This window comes from Oncorhynchus masou, chromosome 21 (genome assembly GCF_036934945.1).
Source record: "Oncorhynchus masou masou isolate Uvic2021 chromosome 21, UVic_Omas_1.1, whole genome shotgun sequence".
Lineage (NCBI taxonomy): Eukaryota > Metazoa > Chordata > Actinopteri > Salmoniformes > Salmonidae > Oncorhynchus > Oncorhynchus masou.
Genome location: NC_088232.1, coordinates 48,376,812 through 48,394,953, shown reverse-complemented (window position 1 = coordinate 48,394,953; position 18,142 = coordinate 48,376,812). Strand labels below are relative to the sequence as shown.

Sequence of the window (18,142 nt, the reverse complement as noted above, 5' to 3'; positions counted from 1 at the left end):
GTAGACTGAACAATCTAAACAAAGCCATCAGAGAGAGAGAGCAAAAACATTAGGTGTGGCCAAATAAACTATTTGGTACATTCTTAAAAAGAAAGAACGCACTGGTGAGCTCAGGAACACCAAAAGGCCTGGAAGACCACGGAAAACAACTGTGGTGGATGACAGAAGATTTGTTTCCCTGGTGAAGAACAACCCTTCACAACAGTTGTCCAGATCAATAACACCCTCCAGGAGGAAGGCCTATCTGTGTCAAAGTCAACATTCAAGAGAAGACTTCACCAGAGTAAATACAGACGCTTTACCACCATTGATAAGCCTCAAAAACAGGAAGAGCAGATTAAAGTTAGCCACAAAACATCTAAAAAACATGTACAGTTCTGGAACAACCTCGTATGGATAAATGAGACAAAGATCAACTTGTACCAGAATGATGGGAAGAGAAGAGTATGGAGAAGGGAAGGAACTGCTCATGATCTGAAGCATACCAACTCATCTGTGAAGCATGGTGGAAGGTGGTGTTATGGAGAAGGGAAGGAACTGCTCATGATCTGAAGCATACCAACTCATATGTGAAGTATGGTGGAGGTGGTGTTATGGAGAAGGGAAGGAACTGCTCATGATCTGAAGCATACCAACTCATCTGTGAAGCATGGTGGAGGTGGTGTTATGGAGTGGGCCTGTATGGCTGCTAATGGAACTGGTTCCCTTGTATTTATTGATGACTGCTGACAAAAGCAGCAGAATGAATTCTGAAGGGTTTAGGGTCATATTATCTTCTCAGATTCAGCCAAAACTTATTGGATGACTCTTCACAGTGCAGATGGACAATGACCCGAAGCATACCGCGAAAGCAACCCAATACTTTTATAAGGCAAAGAATGGAAAAGTTCTGCAATGGCCAAGTCAATCCCCTGACCTGAATCCAATTGAGCATGTATTTCACTTGCTGAAGGCAAAACGCCCCAAGAACAAGCAGGAACTGAAGACCGCTGCAGAAATGGCCTGGCAGAGCATCACCAGGGAAGAAACCCAGAATCTGGTGATGTCTATGGGGTCCAGACTTCAGGCAGTCATTGATTGCAAAGGATTTGCAACCAAGTATTAAAACTCACAATTTAATGTATGATTATGTTAGTTTGTCCAATTACTTTTGAGCACCTAAAATTGGGGTGGGGGTGGGCTATGTATAAAAATGGTTGTAGTTCCTACACGATTCATACTATAATATTGACAGAACTCTTAAATGAAAGATTAAAGTCGACACTTAAAGCATTGTTTCCTTTCAAATCCATTGTGGTGGCGTACAGAGACTGAATGATGCACATTGTATCACTGTCAAAATACGTCTGGACCCCCAAAAAATGTTGGTTTCCTTACCCTATAAAACAGTCTATGGACGAGGTATGATAGCAACCCATCCTTTGATTTTGTTTACCTGGACACTCTTTCAAATGTTCACTTTTTAGCATTTGTGGCACGAATCCAATGCAACTCAAGCAAACCAAGACATTGATTGTCAAGAAAGAGAGGTTCTGGACAGATTCTAGAATCCCAGGCGTAAATAACCTGCTTTTTGAAAGGTTGTCTTTTCCCTGAAGGACGAGGGACGATAACCCTGTGAGCACACAACTCAATACTAGAATGTCATTTTCAGGGTAAGCTCAGATGGAGTTTTATATGTTTGAACGTATGGGACCACCACTATGAAAAAAACCCCCACCGGTCAGTCAGCCAATCAAACGTTGGGCTGTTTTGCAATGACACAGAGCATCAGTGGAATGACCTATCATTCCATCCAAATCAATATCCTCGAAGACTAGGCGCATCATCCTCTGAACCATGAGTCCGAACACACAACCAATGTAAAGCCAAAGGCTCTGTGTGTGACAGAATACAATTGGTGTTGAGCGATAGCGGTGTGTGTAGGGTTGAGGATTGATACATACACTTTGCCTGATGTGGAGGAGAGGTTCAATCATGCTGTCCAGTCCAAATGTGGGTTAGTGGGCCAGAGCCTGTAGCCAGAGCCGAGGGAAGGATGAACCTGATTGAGATAGAGACGCAGGTAACAACAGGAAGGAGATAGATAGATAGATAGATAGATAGATAGATAGATAGATAGATAGATAGATAGATAGATAGATAGATAGATAGATAGATAGATAGATAGATAGATAGATAGATAGATAGATAGATAGATAGATAGATAGATAGATAGATAGAAAGATAGATAGAAAGATAGATAGATAGATACATAGATAGATAGATTAATAGATAGAGACGCAGGTAACAACAGAGAGGGAGGGAGGGAAATAAGGACACAGGTAACAACAGGAAGGGAGGAGGGAAATAGAGACGCAGGTAACAACAGAGAGAAAGGGAGGGAAATAAGGACACAGGTAACAACAGGAAGGAAGGGAGGGAAATAGAGACAAAGGTAACAACAGAGAGGGAGGGAGGGAAAAAGAGACACAGGTAACAACAGGATGGGAGGGAGGGAAATAGAGACACAGGTAACAACAGAGACGGAGGGAGAGAAAAAGAGACACAGGTAACAACAGGATGGGAGGGAGGGAAATAGAGACACAGGTAACAACAGGAAGGGAGGAGGGAAATAGAGACATAGGTAACAACAGGAAGGAGATAGATAGATAGATAGATAGATAGATAGATAGATAGATAGATAGATAGATAGATAGATAGATAGATAGATAGATAGATAGATAGATAGATAGATAGATAGATAGATAGAGATGCAGGTAACAACAGAGAGGGAGGGAGGGAAAAAGAGACACAGGTAACAACAGGATGGGAGTGAGGGAAATAGAGACACAGGTAACAACAGGAAGGGAGGAGGGAAATAGAGACATAGGTAACAACAGGAAGGGAGGAGGGAAAAAGAGACACTGGTAACAACAGGAAAGGAGGCAGGGAAAAAGAGACACAGGTAACAACCGGAAGGGAGGGAGGGAAATAGACACATGTAACAACAGAGAGGGAGGGAGGGAAATAGAGACACAGGTAACAACAGGAAGGGAGGAAGGGAAAAAGAGACACAGGATACAACAGGAAGGGAGGAGGGAAATAGAGACACAGGTAACAACAGGAAGGGAGGAGGGAAAAAGAGACACAGGTAACAACAGGAAGGGAGGAGGGAAATAGAGACACAGGTAACAACAGAGAGGGAAATAGAGACAAAGGTAACAACAGGAAGGGAGGGAGGGAAATAGAGACACATGTAACATCAGAGAGGGAGGAGGGAAAAAGAGACGCATGTAACAACAGGAAGGGAGGATGGAAATAGAGACACAGGTAACAACAGGAAGGGAGGAGGGAAATAGAGACATAGGTAACAACAGGAAGGGAGGAGGGAAAAAGAGACACTGGTAACAACAGAGAGGGAAATAGAGACAAAAGTAACAACAGGAAGGGAGGGAGGGAAATAGAGACATAGGTAACAACAGGAAGGGAGGAGGGAAGAGGAGACACAGGTAACAACAGGAAGGGAGGCAGGGAAATAGAGAGACAGGTAACAACAGGAAGGGAGGGAGGGAAATAGAGACAAGGTAACAACAGGAAGGGAGGGAGGGAAATAGAGACACAGGTAAAACAGGAAGGGAGGAGGGAAATAGAGACACAGGTAACAACAGAGAGGGAAATAGAGACACAGGTAACAATAGAAAGGGAGGAGGGAAATAGAGACATAGGTAACAACAGGAAGGGAGGAGGGAAGAGGAGACACAGGTAACAACAGGAAAGGAGGCAGGGAAATAGAGAGACAGGTAACAACAGAAAGGGAGGAGGGAAATAGAGACAAGGTAACAACAGGAAGGGAGGAGGGAAAAAGAGACACTGGTAACAACAGGAAAGGAGGCAGGGAAAAAGAGACACAGGTAACAACAGGAAGGGAGGGAGGGAAATAGACACATGTAACAACAGAGAGGGAGGGAGGGAAATAGAGACAAGGTAACAACAGGAAGGGAGGGAGGGAAATAGAGACACAGGTAACAACAGGAAGGGAGGAGGGAAATAGAGACACAGGTAACAACAGAGAGGGAAATAGAGACAAAGGTAACAACAGGAAGGGAGGGAGGGAAATAGAGACACAGGTAACAACAGAGAGGGAAATAGAGACACAGGTAACAATAGAAAGGGAGGAGGGAAATAGAGACATAGGTAACAACAGGAAGGGAGGAGGGAAGAGGAGACACAGGTAACAACAGGAAAGGAGGCAGGGAAATAGAGAGACAGGTAACAACAGGAAGGGAGGGAGGGAAATAGACACATGTAACAACAGAGAGGGAGGGAGGGAAATAGAGACACTGGTAACAACAGGAAGGGTGGAGGGAAATAGAGACACAGGTAACAACAGGAAGGGAGGAGGGTAAAAAGAGACGCCGGTAACAACAGGATGGGAGGAGGGAAATAGAGACACAGGTAACAACAGGAAGGGAGGAGGGAAATAGAGACACAGGTAACAACAGGATGGGAGGGAGGAAAATAGAGACAAAGGTAACAACAGGAAAGGAGGCAGGGAAATAGAGACACAGGTAACAACAGAAAGGGAGGAGGGAAATAGAGACATGGGTAACAACAGGAAGGGAGGAGGGAAAAAGAGACACAGGTAACAACAGAGATGGAGGGAGGGAAATAGAGACACTGGTAACAACAGAAAGGGAGGAGGGAAAAAGAGACGCATGTAACAACAGGAAGGGAGGATGGAAATAGAGACACAGGTAACAACAGGAAGGGAGGAGGGAAACAGAGACACAGGTAACAACAGGAAGGGAGGAGGGAAAAAGAGACACTGGTAACAACAGAAAGGGAGGAGGGAAATAGAGACATAGGTAACAACAGGAAGGGAGGAGGGAAAAAGAGACACAGGTAACAACAGGAAGGGAGGGAGGGAAATAGAGACACAGGTAACAACAGGAAGGGAGGAGGGAAATAGAGACATGGGTAACAACAGGAAGGGAGGAGGGAAAAAGAGACACAGGTAACAACAGAGAGGGAGGGAGGGAAATAGAGAAACTGGTAACAACAGAAAGGGAGGAGGGAAAAAGAGACGCATGTAACAACAGGAAGGGAGGATGGAAATAGAGACACAGGTAACAACAGGAAGGGAGGAGGGAAATAGAGACGTAGGTAACAACAGGAAGGGAGGGAGGGAAATAGAGACACAGGTAACAACAGGAAGGGAGGGAAATAGAGACACAGGTAAAACAGGAAGGGAGGAGGGAAATAGAGACACAGGTAACAACAGAGAGGGAAATAGAGACACAGGTAACAATAGAAAGGGAGGAGGGAAATAGAGACATAGGTAACAACAGAAAGGGAGGAGGGAAATAGAGACAAGGTAACAACAGGAAGGGAGGAGGGAAAAAGAGACACTGGTAACAACAGGAAAGGAGGCAGGGAAAAAGAGACACAGGTAACAACAGGAAGGGAGGGAGGGAAATAGACACATGTAACAACAGAGAGGGAGGGAGGGAAATAGAGACAAGGTAACAACAGGAAGGGAGGGAGGGAAATAGAGACACAGGTAACAACAGAGAGGGAAATAGAGACACAGGTAACAACAGAAAGGGAGGAGGGAAGAGGAGACACAGGTAACAACAGGAAAGGAGGCAGGGAAATAGAGAGACAGGTAACAACAGGAAGGGAGGGAGGGAAATAGAGACAAGGTAACAACAGGAAGGGAGGGAGGAAAATAGAGACACAGGTAACAACAGGAAGGGAGGAGGGAAATAGAGACACAGGTAACAACAGAGAGGGAAATAGAGACAAAGGTAACAACAGGAAGGGAGGGAGGGAAATAGAGACACAGGTAACAACAGAGAGGGAAATAGAGACACAGGTAACAATAGAAAGGGAGGAGGGAAATAGAGACATAGGTAACAACAGGAAGGGAGGAGGGAAGAGGAGACACAGGTAACAACAGGAAAGGAGGCAGGGAAATAGAGAGACAGGTAACAACAGGAAGGGAGGGAGGGAAATAGACACATGTAACAACAGAGAGGGAGGGAGGGAAATAGAGACACTGGTAACAACAGGAAGGGTGGAGGGAAATAGAGACACAGGTAACAACAGGAAGGGAGGAGGGTAAAAAGAGACGCCGGTAACAACAGGATGGGAGGAGGGAAATAGAGACACAGGTAACAACAGGAAGGGAGGAGGGAAATAGAGACACAGGTAACAACAGGATGGGAGGGAGGAAAATAGAGACGCAGGTAATAACAGGAAGGGAGGATGGAAATAGAGACACAGGTAACAACAGAAAGGGAGGAGGGAAATAGAGACACAGGTAACAACAGGAAGGGAGGATGGAAATAGAGACACAGGTAACAACAGGAAGGGAGGAGGGAAAAAGAGACACAGGTAACAACAGAGAGGGAGGGAGGGAAATAGAGACACTGGTAACAACAGAAAGGGAGGAGGGAAAAAGAGACGCATGTAACAACAGGAAGGGAGGATGGAAATAGAGACACAGGTAACAACAGGAAGGGAGGAGGGAAATAACAACAGGAAGGGAGGAGGGAAAAAGATAACAGAAGGGAGGAGGAAAAAGAGACACTGGTAACAACAGAAAGGGAGGAGGGAAAAGAGACATAGGTAACAACAGGTAACACTGGTAACAACAGAGGGAGGGAAAAAGGGACACAGGTAACAACAGAGAATAGAGACACTGGTAACAACAGAAAGGGAGGAGGGAAAAAGAGACGCATGTAACAACAGGAAGGGAGGATGGAAATAGAGACACAGGTAACAACAGGAAGGGAGGAGGGAAATAGAGACACAGGTAACAACAGGAAGGGAGGAGGGAAATAGAGACGTAGGTAACAACAGGAAGGGAGGAGGGAAAAAGAGACACTGGTAACAACAGAAAGGGAGGAGGGAAATAGAGACATAGGTAACAACAGGAAGGGAGGAGGGAAAAAGAGACACAGGTAACAACAGGAAGGGAGGGAGGGAAATAGAGACACAGGTAACAACAGGAAGGGAGGAGGGAAAAAGAGACACAGGTAACAACAGGAAGGGAGGAGTGAAATAGAGACACAGGTAACAACAGGAAGGGAGGAGGGAAAAAGAGACACTGGTAACAACAGGAAAGGAGGCAGGGAAAAAGAGACACAGGTAACAACAGGAAGGGAGGGAGTGAAATAGACACATGTAACAACAGAGAGGGAGGGATGGAAATAGAGACACGGGTAACAACAGGAAGGGAGGGAGGGAGATAGAGACACAGGTAACAACAGGAAGGGAGGAAGGGAAAAAGAGACACAGGTAACAACAGGAAGGGAGGAGGGAAATAGAGACACAGGTAACAACAGGAAGGGAGGGGGGGAAATAGAGACACGGGTAACAACAGGGAGGGAGGGAAATAGAGACACAGGTAACAACAGGAAGGGAGGGAGGGAAATAGAGACAAGGTAACAACAGGAAGGGAGGGAAATAGAGACACAGGTAACAACAGGAAGGGAGGAGGGAAATAGAGACACAGGTAACAACAGGAAGGGAGGAGGGAAAAAGAGACACTGGTAACAACAGGAAAGGAGGCAGGGAAAAAGAGACACAGGTAACAACAGGAAGGGAGGGAGTGAAATAGACACATGTAACAACAGAGAGGGAGGGATGGAAATAGAGACACGGGTAACAACAGGAAGGGAGGGAGGGAGATAGAGACACAGGTAACAACAGGAAGGGAGGAAGGGAAAAAGAGACACAGGTAACAACAGGAAGGGAGGAGGGAAATAGAGACACAGGTAACAACAGGAAGGGAGGGGGGGAAATAGAGACACGGGTAACAACAGGGAGGGAGAGGGGAAATAGAGACACAGGTAACAACAGGAAGGGAGGGAGGGAAATAGAGACAAGGAACAACAGGAAGGGAGGGAAATAGGAGGGACAGGTAACAACAGGAAGGGAGGGAGGGAAATAGAGACACAGGTAACAACAGAGGGGGAGAGAGGGAAATAGAGACACAGGTAACAGCAGGGAGGGAGGGAGGGAGGGAGGGAATAGAGACAAAGGTAACAGCAGGGAGGGAGGGAGGGAAATTGAGACACAGGTAACAGCAGGGAGGGAGGGAGGGAGGGAGGGAGGGAGGGAGGGAGGGAGGGAGGGAGGGAGGGAGGGAGGGAGGGAGGGAGGGAGGGAGGGAGGGAGGGAGGGAGGGAGGGAGGGAGGGAGGGAGGGAGGGAGGGAGAGATGACCCTGATGGAGATTAATAACAGACTTTCCTATATTTCCTGATTCTTATCATTATGTCTTTCTGTAGACCTATGACTTTGTATGTGGGAATGACTTTATCGTCAATTCCTAAGTGAACTGAGATCCTTTGTGAAGTGCAATGTGTGAGTAGTGAGTAGTCAGTTCTCGTGAACTATGTGCCGTGTCACTGTAGGGAATAAGGAGCTGTTGGCAGGTCGTACAGAGTCGAAGGGAGGGAGGGGGTAATATTGAAGGAGTAGAAATGTGAAAAGGTCAGAGAGTCTTTAAGACTCCCACTAATGATGTCGCTAACTGGGTAGTAAATGAAGCTCTCGGTGAAAAGTGCTGACACAACCTCAAAAGGTCTCAGCCTCCTGCTCCTCTCAATCCTATTTCTTATTTTCTGGGATTAACTTTGCAGACTCTCGTCCAATCAAAGCATAATTATAGAGAACCCCGTTCATTTGAGAGATATGTGAGACATTATGTATTCACTGTTTTGCATAATTTTCCGGGTAATGATTATGTATGTAATAACACATTTTATTGCAGTGTCAGATCAGACATATTAGCATTCATGTGCTTGTCCAATTAACACCAATCAAATGAACTAAATGATTACTGTTGTGCAACAGAAAGTAACTTGACTTCAATGGATACAAAGTCTGTTTAAATATAGTCTGTTTAAATATAAAGTCTGTTTGCCAGATATTAAAAGACTCAAGGATGCAATTGAAAGAAAGCATTACCTATAAAAGTATTGTATGGTAGACTTCTGGTAGGCTTCTGGTAGTCTTCTGGTAGACTTCTGGTAGTCTTCTGGTAGAATCCTGGTAGGCTTCTGGTAGTCTTCTGGTAGAATCCTGGTAGGCTTCTGGTAGGCTTCTGGTAGGCTTCTGGTAGACTTCTGATAGGCTTCTGGTAGTCTTCTGGTAGTCTTCTGGTAGTCTTCTGGTAGACTTCTGGTATTCTGGTAGACTTCTGGTAGTCTTCTGGTAGTCTTCTGGTAGACTTCTGGTATTCTGGTAGACTTCTGGTAGGCTTTTGGTAGTCTTCTGGTAGGCTTCTGGTAGTCTTCTGGTAGGCTTCTGGTAGGCTTCTGGTAGGCTTTTGGTAGGCTTCTGGTAGACTTCTGGGAGTCTTCTGGTAGGCTTCTGGTAGTCTTCTGGTAGACTTCTGGTAGTCTTCTGGTAGTCTTCTGGTAGGCTTCTGGTAGGCTTCTGGTAGGCTTTTGGTAGACTTCTGGTAGGCTTCTGGTAGACCTCTGGTAGTCTTCTGGTAGGCTTCTGGTAGGCTTCTGGTAGACTTTTGGTAGACTTCTGGTAGGCTTTTGGTAGACTTCTGGTAGGCTTCTGGTAGTCTTCTGGTAGGCTTCTGGTAGGCTTCTGGTAGGCTTCTGGTAGTCTTCTGGTAGACTTCTGGTAGTCTTCTGGTAGACTTCTGGTAGGCTTCTGGTAGTCTTCTGGTAGACTTCTGGTAGGCTTCTGGTAGTCTTCTGATAGGCTTCTGGTAGGCTTTTGGTAGGCTTCTGGCAGACTTCTGGTAGACTTCTGGTAGTCTTCTGGTAGGCTTCTGGTAGTCTTCTGGTAGACTTCTGGTAGTCTTCTGGTAGACTTCTGGTAGTCTTCTGGTAGACTTCTGGTAGGCTTCTGGTAGGCTTCTGGCAGACTTCTGGTAGGCTTCTGGTAGGCTTCTGGTAGACTTCTGGTAGGCTTCTGGTGAGCTTCTGGTAGACTTCTGGTAGTCTTCTGGTAGGCTTCTATAAAGCATGGTATCCCTGAGTTAGCAATGCTATGAGTGGATCAGTATCGGTATCAGAACCAGCAGTATAGTATGGACATGATCATGGATTGATGATCTGGATGTGATCAGAGACAAATCCCTCTAAGCCTTCCTCACTCAGCAGCTTTACCCTTGATTAGTAATCAGCATTGGGTCTTTAATTAAGAAATGACTGACAGAGAAGTCTGGGTGGAAAAGGTAAGGCACTGGGTTCCTGTACCTCTGTGTACCTTGGTGTAGGAGTGGACAGATGGGATGGGACAGGATCCCTGGCTGATGAGCAATGCCTCTGCTCCCATGGAGTCCATCATTACTGAGAAATAGTGTAAGAGACAGACAGACAGACAGACAGACAGACAGACAGACAGACAGACAGACAGACAGACAGACAGACAGACAGACAGACAGAGGGAATACAGACAGACAGAGAGACAGACACAGAGAGAGACAGATAGAGAGAGAATACAGACAGACAAACAGCCAGCCAGCCAGCCAGCCAGCCAGCCAGCCAGCCAGACAGACAGACAGACAGACAGACAGACAGACAGACAGACAGACAGACAGACAGACAGACAGACAGACAGACAGACAGACAGAATACAGCCAGCCAGCCAAACAGACAGACAGACAGACAGACAGCCAGCCAGCCAGACAGACAGACAGACAGACAGACAGACAGACAGCCAGCCAGACAGACAGACAGACAGACAGACAGACAGACAGACAGACAGACAGACAGACAGACAGACAGACAGACAGACAGACAGACAGAGAGAGAGAGAGAGAGAGAGAGAGAGAGAGAATAGAGACAGTGACAGACAGAGAGAGTGACAGACAGAGTGACATATATATATATATATATACATATATATTTATATCTTCAATATATTGCAGATATTCTTAGGTGATATCCAGGTGACGTTGGTTTAATTTCACAGTGATGACATGAAGGCCCCGTGCCAGACTGCGTAACTCCAGGGCTCGTATTGCATCACCTGGATTCTCACACTGTATTTACAACATCCAGAATCTCTTACTCTCATTATCTCTCATAATTACTTTATGAAATACCACACTGTTATCCACCTAAAAAGAATCAAGTCTTGCTGCGGTACATCCTAACAAATCAATCCAATTAAACGTGCTTTAATCTTTTCTCCATCGGGCTACCTAAAATGAGCACTGACATGCGTTTAAAGGGAAATGCCGTGCCAGTAGATTCAAATCAGATGTAACTCTATTAGGGTATCTCGTTTTATACCAAACCAAGGTAATTCATCTGTGTTCAAGATTAACCTATTAACCTAACCTATCGCAATTTCTAATTTCTGCACCCTCACTCTCCTTAGGCTAACAAGCAATGTAAAATCGTATGCTGTTGATTTAAAACTGCCTCTCCGATACTTGCCTCTTTAAGGTGACTCAAATGTGGATCTTGGCAATAGGGTATGGGAGTAATCAGTGGTAATTCACTACTCAATGCGTCCCAATCAACCTGTACTGGTGGAACTTCATGTTTTCCTCATAACCTTTCTCCTGCTGTCTCGTTCCCCGTGTTTTTCCATCTCTCCGTTTCCCTGTCGATGTGCCAATGACAGGTTGTGTGGTACTGCTGATTATAGCTGGCACTATTTCAACTCAGTTCAAGCACCAGTCAATCAAGGCTGAGTAACAAATTGGATGTATAACAAAGCAATATGATTGCTACATGTACTTCAATCATCTGTGTGCTTCGACAAATCATCTTAATTCTCTCTTTCCCACCCCTTTCCATCTCCTTACCCTTCTTCTCCCCCTCCCTCCCTCCCTCCCTCCCTCCCTCCCTCCCTCCCTCCCTCCCTCCCTCCCTCCCTCCCTCATCCATCTTCCTCTCCTTTCTACACCTCTGACTAAAGCTCCACATTCCACACGTGAGTGCTGCTAAGCCAGGACTGACGGGATCCGTGGAAATCAGCTCTAGTATGGGTGCGTTTCGTAGACGTTGTGTAAACACCCTGCCTGCTTCAGAGCACACAACAGGGTCACCACAGGGGCATAGGGAGAGAGCTGACATGCATGTGTAGTGAAGGGAGAGAGGTGAAAGGCATGTGTCGTGAAGGGAGAGAGGTGACAGGCATGTGTCGTGAAGGGAGAGAGGTGACAGGCATGTGTCGTGAAGGGAGAGAGCTGACAGGCATGTGTCGTGAAGGGAGAGAGGTGACAGGCATGTGTCGTGAAGGGAGAGAGGTGACAGGCATGTGTAGTGAAGGGAGAGAGGTGACAGGCATGTGGCGTGAAGGGAGAGAGGTGACAGGCATGTGTCGTGAAGGGAGAGAGGTGACAGGCATGTGTCGTGAAGGGAGAGACAGGCATGTGTCGTGAAGGGAGAGAGGTGACAGGCATGTGTCGTGAAGGGAGAGAGCTGACATGCATGTGTAGTGAAGGGAGAGAGGTGACAGGCATGTGTCGTGAAGGGAGAGGGGTGACAGGCATGTGTCGTGAAGGGAGAGGGTGACAGGCATGTGTCGTGAAGGGAGAGAGGTGACAGGCATGAGTCGTGAAGGGAGAGTGACAGGCATGTGTCGTGAAGGGAGAGAGGTGACAGGCATGTGTCGTGAAGGGAGAGAGGTGACAGGCATGTGTCGTGAAGGGAGAGGGACAGGCATGTGTCGTGAAGGGAGAGAGGTGACAGGCATGTGTAGTGAAGGGAGAGAGGTGACATGCATGTGTAGTGAAGGGAGAGAGGTGACAGGCATGTGTCGTGAAGGGAGAGAGGTGACAGGCATGAGTCGTGAAGGGAGAGAGGTGACAGGCATGTGGCGTGAAGGGAGAGAGGTGACATGCATGTGTAGTGAAGGGAGAGAGGTGACAGGCATGTGTAGTGAAGGGAGAGAGGTGACAGGCATGTGTCGTGAAGGGAGAGAGGTGACAGGCATGTGTCGTGAAGGGAGAGAGCTGAATGGTGTAGAAGGGAGGTGACAGGCATGTGTCGTGAAGGGAGAGGGTGACAGGCATGTGTCGTGAAGGGAGAGAGGTGACAGGCATGTGTCGTGAAGGGAGAGAGGTGACAGGCATGAGTCGTGAAGGGAGAGAGGTGACAGGCATGTGTCGTGAAGGGAGAGAGGTGACAGGCATGTGTCATGAAGGGAGAGAGGTGACAGGCATGTGTCGTGAAGGGAGAGAGGTGACAGGCATGTGTCGTGAAGGGAGAGAGGTGACAGGCATGTGTAGTGAAGGGAGAGAGGTGACATGCATGTGTAGTGAAGGGAGAGAGGTGACAGGCATGTGTAGTGAAGGGAGAGAGGTGACAGGCATGAGTCGTGAAGGGAGAGAGGTGACAGGCATGTGTCGTGAAGGGAGAGAGGTGACAGGCATGTGTAGTGAAGGGAGAGAGGTGACATGCATGTGTAGTGAAGGGAGAGAGGTGACAGGCATGTGTAGTGAAGGGAGAGAGGTGACAGGCATGTGTAGTGAAGGGAGAGAGGTGACAGGCATGTGTCGTGAAGGGAGAGAGGTGACAGGCATGTGTAGTGAAGGGAGAGGGGTGACAGGCATGTGTCGTGAAGGGAGAGAGGTGACAGGCATGTGTCGTGACGGGAGAGAGGTGACAGGCATGTGTCGTGAAGGGAGAGAGGTGACAGGCATGTGTAGTGAAGGGAGAGAGGTGACAGGCATGTGTAGTGAAGGGAGAGGGTGACAGGCATGTGTCGTGAAGGGAGAGAGGTGACAGGCATGTGTCGTGAAGGGAGAGAGGTGACAGGCATGTGTCGTGAAGGGAGAGAGGTGACAGGCATGTGTCGTGAAGGGAGAGAGGTGACAGGCATGTGTAGTGAAGGGAGAGGGCATGTGTAGTGAAGGGAGAGGGGTGACAGGCATGTGTCGTGAAGGGAGAGAGGTGACAGGCATGTGGCGTGAAGGGAGAGAGGTGACAGGCATGTGTTGTGAAGGGAGAGAGGTGACAGGCATGTGTCGTGAAGAGAGAGAGGTGACAGGCATGTGTAGTGAAGAGAGAGAGGTGACAGGCATGTGTAGTGAAGGGAGAGAGGTGACAGGCATCTGTCGTGAAGGGAGAGAGGAAACAGGCATGTGTAGTGAAGGGAGAGAGGTGACTTGCATGTGTCGTGAAGGGAGAGAGGTGAAAGGCATGTGTCGTGAAGGGAGAGAGGTGACAGGCATGTGTCGTGAAGGGAGAGAGGTGACAGGCATGTGTAGTGAAGGGAGAGGGGTGACAGGCAGGTGTCGTGAAGGGAGAGGGGTGACAGGCATGTGTCGTGAAGGGAGAGAGGTGACAGGCATGTGTCGTGAAGGGAGAGAGGTGACAGGCATGTGTCGTGAAGGGAGAGAGGTGACAGGCATGTGTCGTGAAGGGAGAGAGGTGACAGGCATGTGTAGTGAAGGGAGAGAGGTGACAGGCATGTGTAGTGAAGGGAGAGAGGTGACAGGCATGTGTCGTGAAGGGAGAGAGGCGACATGCATGTGTCGTGAAGGGAGAGAGGTGACAGGCATGTGTCGTGAAGGGAGAGAGGTGACAGGCATGTGTAGTGAAGGGAGAGAGGTGACAGGCATGTGTAGTGAAGGGAGAGAGGTGACAGGCATGTGTAGTGAAGGGAGAGGGGTGACAGGCATGTGTCATGAAGGGAGAGAGGTGACAGGCATGTGTCGTGAAGGGAGAGAGGTGACAGGCATGTGTCGTGAAGGGAGAGAGGTGACAGGCATGTGTCGTGAAGAGAGAGGTGACAGGCATGTGTAGTGAAGGGAGAGAGGTGACAGGCATGTGTCGTGAAGGGAGAGAGGTGACAGGCATGTGTCGTGAAGGGAGGGAGGTGACAGGCATGTGTCGTGAAGGGAGAGAGGTGACAGGCATGTGTCGTGAAGGGAGAGAGGTGACAGGCATGTGTCGTGAAGGGAGAGAGGTGACAGGCATGTGTAGTGAAGGGAGAGGGGTGACAGGCATGTGTCGTGAAGGGAGAGGGTGACATGTGTCGTGAAGGGAAGAGGTGACAGGCATGTGTCGTGAAGGGAGAGAGGTGACAGGCATGTGTCGTGAAGGGAGAGAGGTGACAGGCATGTGTAGTGAAGGGAGAGTGGTGACAGGCATGTGTCGTGAAGGGAGAGAGGTGACAGGCATGTGTCGTGAAGGGAGAGAGGTGACAGGCATGTGTCGTGAAGGGAGAGAGGTGACAGGCATGTGTTGTGAAGGGAGAGAGGTGACAGGCATGTGTAGTGAAGGGAGAGGGGTGACAGGCATGTGTCGTGAAGGGAGAGGGGTGACAGGCATGTGTCGTGAAGGCAGAGAGGTGACAGGCATGTGTCGTGAAGGGAGAGAGTGACAGGCATGTGTCGTGAAGGGAGGGAGGTGACAGGCATGTGTCCAGGAAAGGGAGAGGGGTGACAGGCATGTGTAGTGAAGGGAGAGGGGTGACAGGCATTGTGAAGGGAGAGGGGTGACAGGCATGTGTAGTGAAGGGAGAGGGGTGATCCATAATGACAGGCATGTGTCGTGAAGGGAGAGAGGTGACAGGCATGTGTTGTGAAGGGAGAGAGGTGACAGGCATGGAAAGGGAGTGACAGGCATGTGTCGTGAAGGGAGAGGGGTGACAGGCATGATGTCGTGAAGGGAGAGAATGACAGACATGTGTAGTGAAGGGAGACAGGTGACAGGCATGTGTAGTGAAGGGAGAGGGGTGACAGGCATGTGCAGTGAAGGGAGAGGGGTGACAGGCATGTGTCGTGAAGGGAGAGGGGTGACAGGCATGTGTAGTGAAGGGAGAGAGGTGACAGGCATGTGTCGTGAAGGGATAGAGGTGACAGGCATGTGTAGTGAAGGGATGCATGTGTCATAATAAACCCCAAGGAAGGTGACAGGCATGTGTCGTGAAGGGAGAGAGCTGACTTGTGTCGTGAAGGGAGAGAGGTGACAGGCATGTGTATGACGGGATGACAGGCATGTGTAAACCCATGTGTCAGGAAGAGTGACAGGCATGTGTCGTGAAGGGAGAGAGGTGACAGGCATGTGTAGTGAAGGAGAGGGGTGACAGGCATGGGGATCAGGCATGTGTCGTGAAGGGAAACAGGCATGTGTCGTGAAGGGAGAGAGGTGACAGTCATGTGTTGTGATGGGAGAGAGGTGACAGGCATGTGTAGTGAAGGGAGAGGGGTGACAGGCATGTGTCGTGAAGGGAGAGGGGTGACAGGCATGTGTCGTGAAGGGAGAGAGGTGACAGGCATGTGTCGTGAAGGGAGAGAGGTGACAGGCATGTGTTGTGAAGATGACAGGCATGTGTAGTGAAGGGAGAGGGGTGACAGGCATGTGTAGGAAGGGAGCTGTGACAGGCATGTGTCAAGGAGAGGGGTGACAGGCATGTGTCGTGAAGGGAGATGACAGGCATGTGTCGTGAAGGGAAACAGGCATGTGTCAAGGAAGAGTAGACATGTGTAGTGAAGGGAGACAGGTGACAGGCATGTGTAGTGAAGGAGAGGGGTGACAGGCATGTGTAGTGAAGGGAGATCAGGCATGTGTAGTGAAGGGAGAGAGGTGACAGGCATGTGCAGTGAAGGGAGAGGGGTGACAGGCATGTGTCGTGAAGGGAGAGGGGTGACAATGTTATGTGTTATGAAATGTAATATTTTAAATTTAATTTAACTGCCTTAATGCTGCTGGACCCGAGGAAGAGTAGCTGCTTCCTTGGCAGGAACTAATGGGGATCCATAATAAACCCCAGGAAGAGTAGCTGCTGTCTTGGCAGGAACTAATGGGGATCCATAATAAACCCCAGGAAGCGTAGCTGCTGCCTTGGCAGGAACTAATGGGGATCCATAATAAACCCCAGGAAGAGTAGCTGCTGTCTTGGCAGGATTTAATAGGGATCCATAATAAACCCCAGGAAGAGTAGCTGCTGCCTTGGCAGGAACTATTGGGGATCCATAATAAACCCCAGGAAGAGTAGCTGCTGCCTTGGCAGGAACTAATGGGGATCCATAATAAACCCCAGGAAGAGTAGCTGCTGCCTTGGCAGGAACTAATGGGGATCCATAATAAACCCCAGGAAGAGTAGCTGCTGTCTGGGTAGGAACTAATGGGGATCCATAATAAACCCCAGGAAGAGTAGCTGCTGTCTTGGCAGGATCTAATAGGGATCCATAATAAACCCCAGGAAGAGTAGCTGCTGTCTTGGCAGGAACTAATGGGGATCCATAATAAACCCAAGGGAGAGTAGTTGCTGCCTTGGCAGGATCTAATAAGGATACATAATAAACTCCAGAAAGAGTAGCTGCTGCCTTGGCAGGAACTAATGGGGATCCATAATAAACCCCAGGAAGAGTAGCTGCTGCCTTGGCAGGAACTAATGGGGATCCATAATAAACCCCAGGAAGAGTAGCTGCTGCCTTGGCAGGATTTAATAGGGATCCGTAATAAACTCCAGGAAGAGTAGCTGCTGCCTTGGCAGGATCTAATAGGGATCCATAATAAACCCCAAGAAGAGTAGCTGCTGCCTTGGCAGGATTTAATAGGGATCCATAATAAACCCCAGGAAGAGTAGCTGCTGCCTTGGCAGGAACTAATGGGGATCCATAATAAACCCCAGGAAGAGTAGCTGCTGCCTTGGCAGGAACTAATGGGGATCCATAATAAACCCCAGGAAGAGTAGCTGCTGTCTGGCCAGGAACTAATGGGGATCCATAATAAACTCCAGGGAGAGTAGTTGCTGCCTTGGCAGGATCTAATAAGGATCCATAATAAACTCCAGAAAGAGTAGCTGCTGCCTTGGCAGGAACTAATGGGGATCCATAATAAACTCCAGGAAGAGTAGCTGCTGCCTTGGCAGGATCTAATAGTGATCCATAATAAACCCCAGGAAGAGTAGCTGCTGCCTTGGCAGGAACTAATGGGGATCCATAATAAACCCCAGGGAGAGTAGCTGCTGCCTTGGCAGGAACTAATGGGGATCCATAATAAACCCCAGGAAGAGTAGCTGCTGCCTTGGCAGGAACTAATGGGGATCCATAATAAACCCCAGGAAGAGTAGCTGCTGCCTTGGCAGGAACTAATGGGGATCCATAATAAATACAAATATTAACTCTCTCTCTGTGGCGTTTCACTCTAGCAGCCTGCCATACTGGCTGAGTGTGTAGGTCTTGGGTGGGAAGGTGTGTGTGTGTGTGTGTGTGT

The 18,142-nt window shown here is 48.3% G+C and overlaps 1 protein-coding gene across 1 annotated transcript; it reads right to left on the bottom strand.

Annotated features, from left to right (window-relative positions):
• Window positions 1-8,931: 8,931 nt before the first annotated feature.
• Window positions 8,932-9,981, bottom strand: LOC135507520 (uncharacterized). The gene has a single exon (XM_064927028.1). The coding sequence runs from the start codon at window positions 9,979-9,981 to the stop codon at window positions 8,932-8,934; it is 1,050 nt and encodes a 349-aa protein (XP_064783100.1).
• Between the last annotated feature and the right edge of the window lie 8,161 nt (window positions 9,982-18,142).

What these genes read in the sequence shown, in the direction of transcription:
- LOC135507520 (XM_064927028.1), bottom strand. Translation starts at nt 9,981, where the DNA reads ATGCTTTATAGAAGCCTACCAGAAGACTACCAGAAGTCTACCAGAAGC.